General features: G+C 36.9%; 1 protein-coding gene across 4 annotated transcripts in view; it reads left to right on the forward strand.

Moving 5' to 3' along the window:
• Positions 1–13,095, forward strand: part of LOC105485412 (Rho GTPase activating protein 29) — a 78,757-nt gene that overhangs the window by 28,970 nt on the left and 36,692 nt on the right. For all 4 annotated transcript variants that reach the window (XM_011747759.2, XM_011747758.2, XM_011747760.2 and 1 more), the window contains 2 exons: positions 9,434–9,530; positions 10,187–10,259. In XM_011747759.2, the coding sequence (XP_011746061.2) occupies positions 9,434–9,530; positions 10,187–10,259 (170 nt within the window). The remainder of the gene's footprint in view (positions 1–9,433; positions 9,531–10,186; positions 10,260–13,095) is intronic.

Below are 13,095 nucleotides of genomic sequence, written 5' to 3' on the forward strand. Positions count from 1 at the left end.
GAGTATGCAGAGTAAGTAGAGGACTGATGTGAGATCCCAGGGAGAGAGAGAAGATATAGAGGAATTGGAGAAACACCTAACAGGTAGGGAGTTGGACCTACAAGGAGGTGACATGGAATTTTAAAAGTGCAGGGTTTTAAGAAGTTATTATCAGTGTTAAATGCCACCGATAAGGTAAATGGATTCAAAGTAATAAAACTACAAAAAGTGACCTTTAGGTAGCAGTGATGTAGCAGTCAGAGACAGACAAGGTAACAGCAATCCTGTGACCAATTCTGTGATAGAGGTATGCCTAGGCACCATGGGAGCACAGAGTGAGGAACTCACTCTAGGCTGAATGAGGAAAGGAAACTCTCCTTTTGGGGAAAGGGATTGCCTGTCCTGAGTCAAAGGTCAAGTAGGCATTAACTGGACTGGGCTGAGTGGGAATGGGGCTGCGATACAAGAACTCTGGGTGAGAAGAACACGATGAGATTGGGGAACAGGATCATATTCGGAGAGGCTAAAGGGCATGCGTCAACGGATGAAGCAGGAAAAAAAAAAAAAACCTTGTCTACAAAATATAGTTCACATACTTAAGGAAACCACCCCACCCAGCACTTTTTGACATAGATTTATCATGTTTGTGTGGTTTCCTTTTTTCTGTATTTCAAACACTGAAAAAAATGTAGATGATTTTAAATGGGAAATATGAATAGCTTCTTCTGTCCTGACTTTCAAAAATGTGCTTAGTAACCAAATTTGTTTCTAAATAGATTGTTTACAAGTACCATTTAACTTTACTTAGATAGGGAAATTTGCGTCTATAGATAGTAAAATTTCCATGCTTGGAAATAGCAACCTAGTTCAATTGTTGTCAGTAGCTATTGTGTGCGGTCAGGATGTCCTGGGGAAGGAGTGCGCCTGTGTATAGTTGGTGTCCACATTCCAGAAACAAACTTGAAGAGAGTGCTGTCTCAGATACCTTGAAGATCTTTTTGTCTTTGAGGAAAAGTAATTTTCTGAATATTATTTTCCACTATTACTATCTTTAAACTTGGGATTATTGTTAACTCTTTTACTTCTGTGCTGGATGACATTTAAAAGGGGAAGATTATTTTGTTGTTGGGAAACTTCCTCTGTTTCAGTAGGACTCCGTGAGACTAGAACACTTTAAATAATTGTGTTTTCTTTGTGTTAAATTTGTATGGTTTATAATAAAACTTCTTTCCCTGCCCCAACTCTTATTTTGAGGCCATTTAAAAATATCATTGATACTCCAATTGAAAAATATTCAGCGACTTGAATAATTGAGGTCAAATCAACTTAATTATTTCATTTAATGGCAATTTAGTTTTCAAAACCTGGAAAGGCAGAGAGTAGGTAGAAACCATTTTGAATATCTGTTCAGTGCCAGCCAGTCTAAGTGCTTTAAAAACCTATAAATGTACAGTAGTAGCTATTTCAGAAAGGAAAAGTTTTTGGGACAGAAAGCTGTCTGGAATATGGGGATCCTTTATATTAGTTAAGGTTTCAGTCTTTTTGTTTGTTTAAGAGATGGCATCTCACTCTGTTGCCCAGGCTGTAGTGCAGTAGCATGTTCATAGCTCACTGTAACCTTAAACTCCTGAACGCAAGCAATCCTCTCACCTCAGCATCTCAGTTAGCTGGGACTACAGATGTGAGCTGTCACTCTCCTAGCTGATTTTTAAATTTCTAAAATTTTTCACAGGGACAGGGTCTTGCTTTGTTGCCCAGGCTGATCCTGAACTCCTGGCCTCAAGCAATCCTCCCACCTTGGCCTCTAAAATTCTGGGATTACAGGCATGAGCCCCCCACACGGGGTTCATCATTGAGTGTTTTTTTTGAGACAGTGTCTCACTCTGTTACACAGGCTGGAGTGCAGTGTCATGATCTCAGCTCACTGCAGCCTCCGCCTCCTGGGTTCAAGCAATTCTCCTGCCTCCGCCTCCCGAGTAGCAGGGATTACAGATATGTGCCATCACACCCGGCTCATTTTTGTATTTTTAGTAGAGATGAGGTTTTACCATGTTGGCCAGGCAAGTCTCAAACTCTTGACCTCAGGTGATCCGCCTGCCCTGGCCATCGAAAGTGCTGGGATTATAGGCATGAGCCACCTCGCCTGGCCCCATTGTTTAATTTTAACTCTGTGTATGTTTAAAAAACAGCAGTGACTTAGGTATATGATTAACTTTAAGACCTTAAGTATGAAATGCATTTTTTCAAATCTACCAAACAATAGAAAAAAATACAGAATAACTTTAGAATCAGGGATGTGGAATCGTATTTGTATTACCACAGGTTTGAATGCATGAAGTGTGTCTGCTTCCTCTGTATAAGTGAGAAAAAGGAATCTTTACCCATATTTTTTATTTTAAATGTGGAGTTTACCTTCTAATAACTTTTAAAAGAAAAATCTTTAGTTTTTTTCCCATTCATTCTAGTAGTGATTTGCGTTTCCTGTGTGTCCTCCTGTTTCCAAGCAGGAAATTAAGTCTGACAAAATATTTGCAATATGGTAAGAGAGATACAGCCTGTTTTTAAAGGAGATAAAGGTATCTTCAGAACTCAGTAATTTATTATGTACTATTTGTTTTCATTATTTTCAGTTATTTTGGTCAATCTTATTTCTAATATAAATGAAAGTAACCCTTAATTTAGGTTTTTTATGTTCTGCATTTTACCCTATATTTAAAAATTGGTAAACAAAAAAGAAAAATAAGTCTTAATTATGCCTTCAAGATTGTAGAAGCCTTATACTTCTGTTTTGAAAACTTGATTTTATTAATAGGCAGTTCACACGGAATGCAAATGGTATAAAAGGGTATTGAATGATGAAGTTTTTTTGTTGCCTTTGACCGTTAGTCACTCATTCCTTTACCTAGATAAGCGACAGCCTTTATTGGTCTCTTGTGTGTTTTTTCAGAGATATACATATACAAGCACATACACGGATGTGTTCTCTTTTTTAACCTCCTTTTTACACAGATGGTAGCGTTCTGCTCCTTGTTCATTGTCCTGGTTACCTGCACGGAAAGGGTTTCCTCATTCTTTTGTTACTATTTGTTTTTTCAAAGCTGTATGGTAATCCCTTATATTGATGTACTATAATTTATTTAACCAGTTAACTACTGATGGATGTTTGGATCATTTCCAGTTTTTTTCTATTACAAACAATGCTTCAATAGTCATGCAAATTCCTAGATGAATAATTGCTGAATCAGCAAGCATGTGTGTTTATATTTTTTGATATTACCAGATACCCTCAGTATAGGTTCTGCCCTTCTGATAGCAGTGCTGAAGAGGCTGATTTCCTGTACCTTTGCCAACAGACCTGGTTACAAAGCTCTGTTATCCAGTGTGATAGTGAAAAGTGGTATCAGTCTAGGTTTGATTTGCATTTCCCTCATTTTGAGTGCAATTGAATATCTTTTCATTTGTTTCAATACCATGTTTACATCCTTTTATGTTAATTGACCTTTTGTCTGTTTTTCTTTTGCGGGTAGGTCTTCTTTTATTATTGATTTATAGAAACTCTGTGTAAGTAAAATTAGCCTTTAGTCTTTGATTAATGTTGAAAATTTTTTTTACTTGATTTTTCTCTTTTATTTTTGCATTAACATTTTTCAGTGTTTTTTATGGTTTCTGGGTTTTAAGTATCAGGAAAGACTTCTCTGCTCTGAGATTATAATAGAATTCTTGAATGTTTTTTCTTCTGATGTTTCATGGTTTCATTTGTTGAAGTTAAGTCTTCAGAAACATTGTAAAGTATCTAAGCGTCTGGTAAGTTTTAGCAGGTAATTCATCTTTTCGCCACTAATTTGAGGTGTCATCTTTATCATAAATACACTACATTCTCACATATATCTGTTTCTGGACCTTATTCTGTTTCATTGATTTGTTCAGTTGTATGCCCAGACCATTGTGTTTTTATTGTAGTTTTTGTGACATTTTAATATATGGTAGGGATAACTTGTTTAGAATTTTATTTTTTCCATGAAGATTTTTGAATTGGCTGTTTGGTTCCAAAAAATACCTACTTTTTAAAAATTTATAGATTAAATTAAGGAAAATATACATACTTAGTATTTCTATCCAAGAATATAATATGTACTTTATTTCTTCAAGTTGTCTTTTGTGTTCCTTGGAAGCAACTTAAAGTTTTCATTAGGTAGGTCTTGTAGCTTTTTTGTTTTTTTCCCTGTGTATTTTATTCTTCCGCCCCCCCCCCCCCCCCCTTTTCATGCTTTTCTTCCATTGTATCTTTTAATTGATGGTTTTTGAACTGTGGGCTCTGACTCATGACATCAAGTTAGTGGATTGTGACCAGCATTTTTTAAAAATGAAAGAGAATAGAAAAGAAAAATCAGAAGCAACACTTATTATATAAAACTTATGTGTCAGAAATGTTATAGGTGTTATATAACTGATTATTATTATTATATGTGTATAGAATACTCAGTCATGATGCAATATGTATTTTTTCCCAAGGTTGTGGTAAAAAAAACATTTGAAAGTTGCTGCTCTGATAGGTTGTATGAATGAAAGCTATTCATGTGATTTCTTGAAGAGATACTAAATGTGTCTTAGGGCTTTTTATTGTGATTTAATAGGGAACTCAAGGGAGGCAATTATTTAAACCTTAAGCAACATTTTAATGAGCTTTTGAAGAACTATTAATAGAGGGGATGGAGTGGAGACAGAGACACCAGTCAGGTTGCTAAATAGTTCAGACTAGAGGTAAAACATGGGCTTTTAAATTAAATCAGTGGCAAATGGGGATGGAAAGGAGGAAAAAATATTTTAGAGGCATTTTTGAAAGTGAAGCTAATAAGCTAAGGATTGTATGGAAAACAGCAGGTGGAAAGTAGGAGAAGAAATATATCAGCCTATTAGAAATGCAAATTGAGCTCGGAGGTTAAAACTAGACAGGTAGTTTAGGAATTTGTTCCCTCAAAGGTATGGAAGTGGATGAGATTCTGTAGGGATAGTGTATATAAAGAAAGAACTATAGAGGCTAAGTAGAGAAAGCTCTATGAAGTACAGATTGTCTACAGATGGATATTGAACAGAGGAAGAGAGCTTGTGTTTACTGAATCCAAGCACTGTACTCTGGGTGCTTCACACTTGTTTTCTCAGTCATTCCTCTCAATAATATGCTGTTTTGCTTATGAGGAAATTGAAGTTAGGTAATGTATCCAGACTAACACATAAAGTAGTAGAAACCAGATTTAAACTCAGGGCTGAAACTCCAAAGCCTTATATTACTTTTATATCACCTCTCATTTTGCAGATATGGAAACTGAGGCATAGAGAGAAGTTTGTCCAAGTTTTGCATATATATTAAGTGGTAGTGTTGTTGAAACTTGCAAAAAGGTTTAGTAGCTTGAAGACTTATAAGAAAAAAGACCTCTAATTTTGACTGATAGGAGGTTATTGTTGACAGTGTTTTATGTTATTATATGATAATAATAGCTAACATTTTTGAACATCTTCTATGTAACAGGCTCTGTTCTAAGTTCATTTAATCTTCACAACAGTTCTTGAAGTATGTAATTATCCCCATTTTATAAATTAGGAAACTGAGTTACAGAGGGGTGAAGTTATGTAACATTGTAAGAGAGAGAGTTAGGATTTAACTTAGGCAGACTGACTTCAGAGCCCATCCTCTTTACCAGGGGCTGGCAAACAGGCTGGTGGGCCAAATCTGGCCAGCTGCCTGTTTTTGTAAATAAAGCTTTATTGGAACACAGTTAGTCTTATTCATTTATGTATCATCTATGGCCCCTTTCAACAGAATTGAGTAGTTGCAACAGACTGTATGGCCTGAAAAATGTAAAATATTTACTACCTGGTCCTTTATAGAAAAAGTTTTCCAGTCTCTGATAACCATTAAAGTGGGTGTAAAGCCAAATCTTGAATGTAATGTTAACTTGGGAAGAAAGGCAATATAGGCCATGACATGGCCTATTTATAGCAGTTCAGTAGTGAAGAAACGGTAAATGGATTGAATGGTAACTTTAAGGAGAAATATGGTAAAATGAACATTTTTTTCACATAGGAAAGATTTGAGTATGTTAGTAGCATAAGAAAAAACGTCAGTTGAATAGGAGATAATGAAGCTGTGAGGGAGGAGTAAGGTTGGTATAGGGTTTTGGGGAATGTAGGAAAGAGTAGGAATATTTATTATTGGAAAGGAGCCAAAGACTTTTCTTTGAAACACTGAGCAGGAGCAAAAAAGATAATTATGTTAGATATTAGAAATATAGGGTTGTTTTGAAGTCAGACAAAGGCATTAGGAATAGGAATTTTCATTAGGTGGCTATAACTTCACTCAAGTAGGGATGAAGATAAGATGGTTCAAATGTTGAATTGATTCAATAATTATTCTTTTCACTACTCAACGGTTGTTACAATTATTATTTTTTAATCTCCCCGTCATGTTTAGTGTGATAAAAAAAATATAAGAAAGTAAGAATAATTATACAATTTTGGATAGTGTTATAAACTATTTTTTTAGCAGGTTAAAGTTAGGGAATACAAGTAGGATTTACATTGTTGATGGTATTATGTTATAAATTACTATTTAAAGTCTACTTTACAATGTATTTTTATAAACAGCTTTATTGAGGTATGATTGTATAATAAACAATGGTACCACTTGAAAATTCTGACATATGCATCATACTCCTGTGAAATTGTTATCATTCTACCTGTATCTCCTGGTCCCCCCTTTCACAAATTTTGATATGTTGTTTTTTCATTTTTATTCTGCAAAATCCCTTTTTTTAATTTTTTGAGATGGAATCTTGCCCTGTCACCCAGGCTGGTGTGCAGTGGTGTGATTTCGGCCCACTGCAGTCTCCTGCCTCAGCCTCCTGAGTAGCTGGGATTGATTACAGGAGTGCGTCACCACCCCCAGCTAATTTTGTACTTTTAATAGAGATGGGATTTCGCCATATTGGCCAGGCTGGTCTCGAACTCCTGACCTCAGGTGATCCTCCTGCCTTGGCCTCCCAAAGTGCTGGATCAGAATACTTTTTAATTTCCTTTTTTCTTCTTTGACACCTGGGTTATTTAAAAGCGTGTTATTTAGTTTCTAAATATTTGGAGATTTTCCGGAGATCCTTCTGTGGCTTCTAATTTAATTTCATGTTATCACAAAAAATATTTTGCCTCATTTGAATCCTTTTAAACTCATCAAGACTTGTTTTATGGCCTGTAATATAGTCTATCTTGGTATTTCAGTGTGCATTTGAAAAGAACATGTTAGGTAGGGTGTCATATAAATGTCTTGTCAAGGTGGTAGATAGTGTTGTTCTAATCATCCCTATGCTTACTTATTTCCATCTACGTGTTCTGTCAGTTATTGCGAAGGGTTATTGAAATCACCAGTTATAACTGTGAATTTATGTGTTTTTCGTTGTGTTTTTTAAAGTATTTTCAAACTCTGTTTATTAGGTACATAAATATATGGAGTTATGTCCTTTTTTTGTTTTTTGGAGATAGAGCCTTGCTCTGTTGCCCAGGCTGGAGCACAGTGATGTGATTTCAGCTCACTGCAACCTCTGCCTCCTGGGTTCAAGCGATTCTAATGCCTCAGCCTCCCCAGTAGCTGGGATTACAGGCATGCACCACCATTGCCTGGCTAATTTTTTGTATTTTTAGTAGAGATGGGGTTTCGCCATGTTGCCCAGGCTGGTCTTGAACTTTTGAGCTCAGACAGTCTGCCCACTTCTGCCTCCCAAAGTGCTGGGATTACAGGCATGAGCCACTGCGCCTGGCTGTTATGTCCTTTTGATGAATCGACTCTTTCATAATTGTAAGTGACTCTTTTTATCCCTGGTAATGCCCTTTGTATAGAAATCTTTTTTTTTTTTAAATAAGAAACAGTTTTGGTCTGTCAGCTAGGCTGGAGTGCAGTGGTGCAATTATAACTAATGTCAGTCTTGAACTCTTGGCTGCAAGTGATCCTCCTGCCGTGGCCTCCCAAAGCCCTGGGATTATAGGCATGAGCCACTGTACCTAGCCTATTTCTTATGTTTTATCTGAGTGTGTTTTAGTTGTTTCAGGTAGAAGTATAATCTGTTTCTCTATCTTGGTCAGAGTGAAGTCAGAATATTTTTTAAATGCCCATTATTTAAGAACCATATTTGCAATGGTAACTTTTTCTTTTTGTTTGTATCAGTGATATTTCGAAGAATCTGATGAAGGTTATGGATCTTAGCCTCCCGCCTGCCAATTTACAGAGGCTTATTATGCTTATAAAATTTTAGTTGCAATTTCGTGGAATTTATAGGCTTGAAGTTTAATTCACTCCTACCTAGGAATTCTTGCTTTCCAACTCTCGTTGCGTATTAGAATTACATGAGAGAGCTTGCGACAAAATATATTCTTCACCACATACCTATGAAATCTGAATCTTTCATTAGTGGGACCCAGACTTTGTTTTTATTAACAAAACTCCCCAGGGAATTCTAATGTGCAGCCAAGATTAAAAACGACTCTGTTTTAAAGCAGAGGATGACTACTACTTCAAAAGATTTCTCTTCCTTCCTTTTATTGGCAAGAATACTAGGGAGGAGCTATATAGGGAACCAGTTACTCTTTATACCCAGTCAAAGTAGCACCGGTTACTTTAAAAAAATTGCCAATTCCACCTTCAGACTTTGTCTTGGTAAACTGTGTTTGCGCTTTTAACAAGAGTGCATACAGAAGTTAAAATAAGAAATCTTTTTCGGTTGTGTTTCATAATTTGCTTTAACAAAATGCAAAATATTAGGATATCGCTATTGTAAACAAAAGGCAGCTGTATGTCAACATGGACCTCAGAGCCCAAGAGCTTGTTATAAGAAATAAGGCTGTAAGTAAATAGGAATTTTAATTTTCCAAATCACTGGGTTTGTTTTTTTTTTTTTTAAATGTGATATGCTTTGTTACAGGTTTTATGTTGTATCAAGTATATGTATGTGTGTGTATATATATATGACTTTATTGGTAATTCATTCTAAAAAATGTACCTCATATTGCCTTCAGTGAGCTACAATGTGTTTGGCTGATTTTAAAATGCCAGAAAGCAGTAAGGAAGAGAAAATAGCACAGAACACTCTTAATAATTGAGAGGTGTGGTATAACATGGACTCTGTGACTCCAGCACTGATTGATTTCACATGGCGTCAGTTTTTAGCTGTGTCAAATTATGTAATCTATGGAGTAGTTAGTTTGGAATGCTGCTTTTATGCAAGCTGATTCTTTTATATGAATTTCATAATGAAGAATTTGAACATCATGTCCATTTTGTATGTTAGGCTTTTCAATTTCTGAATCTTCTAATGCTCTTGAACTAATGATGAAGTTTTAAAGGATTAAATGATTCTGTATAAATCTAGTTTAAAGCATGTTTTTCCTTATTGTAACCAACTTTTCCTTACAGCTGTGAACTTCACAGAAGTTAATGAAGAAAACAAAAACGATGTCTTCCAGGAAGTGTTTTCTTCTATTGAAACTTTGGCATTTACCTTTGGAAATATGTAAGTAGAGGACTGTCATTTAAAGCAGCTGGGCCTAGGTGTCTTAGTGAGAGTGTGTTGCATTATCCAGTAAGATACATGGGAAATGAAGTATTAAATGGTATTAAATATCACAACTTTGGAAAAACGACCTTCTGTATGGCCTTATTACTATATTTGAAGGTATTTTTTTTTTTTTTTTTTTTTTTTTTTGAGACGGAGTCTCACTCTGTCGCCCAGGCTGGAGTGCAGTGGCGCGATCTCGGCTCACTGCAAGCTCCGCCTCCCGGGTTCACGCCATTCTCCTGCCTCAGCCTCCTGAGGAGCTGGGACTACAGGCGCCCACCACCGCGCCCGGCTAATTTTTTGTATTTTTAGTAGAGACGGGGTTTCACCGTGGTCTCGATCTCCTGACCTTGTGATCCGCCCGCCTCGGCCTCCCCAAAGTGCTGGGATTACAGGCGTGAGCCACCGCGCCCGGCATTTGAAGGTATTTTTATAGCTATTTAGAAGCAACATCCATTTGCAAGTGACTGTGGTTTATGTGAACAGATTCCTAAGGATTTATTTCTAAGGTTCTTATTTTTAAAAAATTATTTTAGATAACATGTTGAATGTAAACCGTGTCACAAAGAAGTGTAATGACTTGTCTTTCTTTTTTTAACCTCCCTGGATAGCCTTACAAACTTCCTTATGGGAGATGTAGGCAATGATTCATTATTGCGACTGCCTGTTTCTCGAGAAACTAAGGTAAGCTAAGTTTGTGTGAAAGCAAAGTCTTTAATGTTTTTAACCTCATATTTCAACTATTGCCTAATCTTAGGCCAGGGGTAGTGGCTCATACCTGTAATCCCAGCACTTTGGGAGGCCGAGGTGGGCGGATCACCTGAGGTCAGCAGTTTGAGACCAGCCTGGCCAACGTAGTGAAGCCCCATCTTTACTAATAATACAAAAAATAGCCAGGCGTGGTAGAGGGCACCTGTAATCCCAGTTACTCGGGAGGCTGAGGCAGGAGAATTGCTTGAACCCAGGAGGCAGAGGTTGCAGTGAGCTGAGATCACACCACTGCAGTCCAGCCTAGGTGACAGAGTGAGACTCTGTCTCCAAAAAAAAAAACAGCAAAATTGCTATGATATAACAGAATATGAGGAATGTATGGATAATATTTCTTTAAAGGTTTATGGTAGTAATATTTTTAATTGACTAAACTTTTCTGCTGAATGCAAGCAAAATACGTAAAAAAAACTGCATCAGGGACCTGTGTTGATCATTTTCTGTTAAGGAAGAGCAAATCCAAAAAGAATTTCAACAGATATTTGGGACCAGGTATAGTGACTCATGCCTATAGTCCCAGCACATTAAGAGGCCAAGGTGGGAGGATCATTTGAAGCTAGGAGTTCAAGACCATCCTGGTTAACATGATTGAGACCCTGTTCCTACAAAAAATTAGCCAGGTGTGGTGGCACACACTTACAGTCTCAGCACTTTAAGAGGTCATGGTGGGAGGATCACTTGAGGCCAGGAGTTCAGGACCGGCCTGGTTAACATGATTGAGGCCCTGTCCCTACAAAAAATTAGCCAGATGTGGTGGCACAAGTCTGTAGTCCCAGCTACTTGAAAGGGAAGCTGTGGGGGGGTTCACTTGAACCCAGGAGTTCAAGGCTGCAGTGAGCTGTGATTGTGTCATTGCTCTTTAGCCAGTGAGACTCTGTCTCTAAAAAAACACAAAGAAACAAAAACAAAAACAAAAATCCCAAATATATGGAAATTTGCCAAGGACTTATATTATTATAAAAACTTCACGTCCTTCCTAAAATTATATAAAATAAAAATGACTATCTAAGGCATTCGTTATATGTATTACAATATTGCCAAAAATTATGACTGATTCTGAAGCCATCCATTGACAAATGAAGGCGAATGATGAAAAGTTTTAAGATGTTTAAATATTTTGCTATTATTCATGATTATTCCTAAAGTTTATCTTTTCAAACTATTGCTACTACCTCAGAAGATAACACAGTTTATCTGTGTGGCAAGACACTGAACAATTTAAATTTTAGGTGTGAATCGTATTTCCTGTTTCTGTACCTTTATTGTGCATACATATGATACTAATTCTTAACAGGAAAAAATACTTTTTTCTTTTTTTTTCTTTTATACTTTTTTTTGAAGGTTTTAATTTGTTTTAGAGATTGGAATAAAAAAGCTATGATGATATATAATCCTAATAATAAAATTACTTTGACCAACAGTTTTGAAAAATATCCTTTAAAAATAATACCTGCAGCCTGGGCGTGGTGGCTCATACCTGTAATCTCAGTACTTTGGGAGGGTGAAGTGGCTGGATCACCTGAGGCCAGGAGTTTGAGACCAGCCTGGCCAACGTGGCGAAACCCAGTCTCTACTAAAAATCCAAATATTAGCCAGGAAGGGTGACATGGCACTTGTAGTCCCAGCTACTTGGGAGGCTGAGGCACAAGAATCTCTTGAACCCGGAAGGCAGAGGTTGCAGTGAGCCAAGATCGTGGGCGCTGCACTCCAGCCTGGGTGACAGAGTGAGACTCTGTCTCAAAAATAAATAAATAAATAAATAATAGTTGCAGGCTCGCTCTCTCTATATATTTGCCTCATTTGAAAAAATATATATATATATATTGCAACTATGTATTACATATATATAATATTATATACATATATATATTTTGAGAATGAGTGAGAACTCTTTCACCTGGGCTGGAGTGCAGTGGTGCGATCTCGGCTCACTGAAACCTCCACCTTCTGGATTCAAGCAATTCTTGTGCCACAGCCTCCCAAGTAGCTAGGACCACAGACATGCGCTACCACACCTGGCTGATTTTTGTATTTTAGTAGAGGTGGATTTCTCCATGTTGGCCAGGCTGGCCTTGAGCTCCTGACTTCAGGTGATCCATCCACCTCAGTCTCCCAAAGTGCTGGGATTACAGGTATGAGCCACCACACCTGGCCTGTTGCAATATATTTAATAGTGGTCACTATGTACCATGCTCTGCACTAGGCCTACATCATCTTAATTCTTAAAACAGTCTTTTGAAAGTAGTGTTCTTATCCCTCTTTTACAGAAGACCAAACAAAGTTAGGTGAATTTAAAATACGTAGCCCAGTGTCATACAGGTAATAATGGAGCTCGACTTCAGACCCAGGTCTCCTTGATCATTTTTGCATTGAATCCCTATATACCCTGTACTACCCAACTTAAATCGATTAAATTTGTTTAAGATCTCAAAGTTTTGGTAAATGATGTTTTCCAGCACAGTGCAATAAAGTAGCACCAGCCACATGTAGTTCTTTAAATTTAATTATAATAGTTAAATAAAATTAAAAATTCACTTCCTAGTCGTGCTAGCCACTTATTAAATGTTCAAGTAGCTACCTGGAGCTATTAGCTACTTTATTGGACAGTACAGATATAAAACATTTCCATCATCATAGAAAGTTTTGTACTAAACTAATAGACTTTCGGAGACATGCTTATCATATAGTAAAATGATAAAAGATGACTGGAAGAGACAGATCTGTGTCTTCTGTTTAGATAGCAATCTGTTTG

The sequence above is a fragment of the Macaca nemestrina genome, chromosome 1 (genome assembly GCF_043159975.1).
Source record: "Macaca nemestrina isolate mMacNem1 chromosome 1, mMacNem.hap1, whole genome shotgun sequence".
In the NCBI taxonomy this organism is placed as follows: Eukaryota; Metazoa; Chordata; class Mammalia; order Primates; family Cercopithecidae; genus Macaca; species Macaca nemestrina.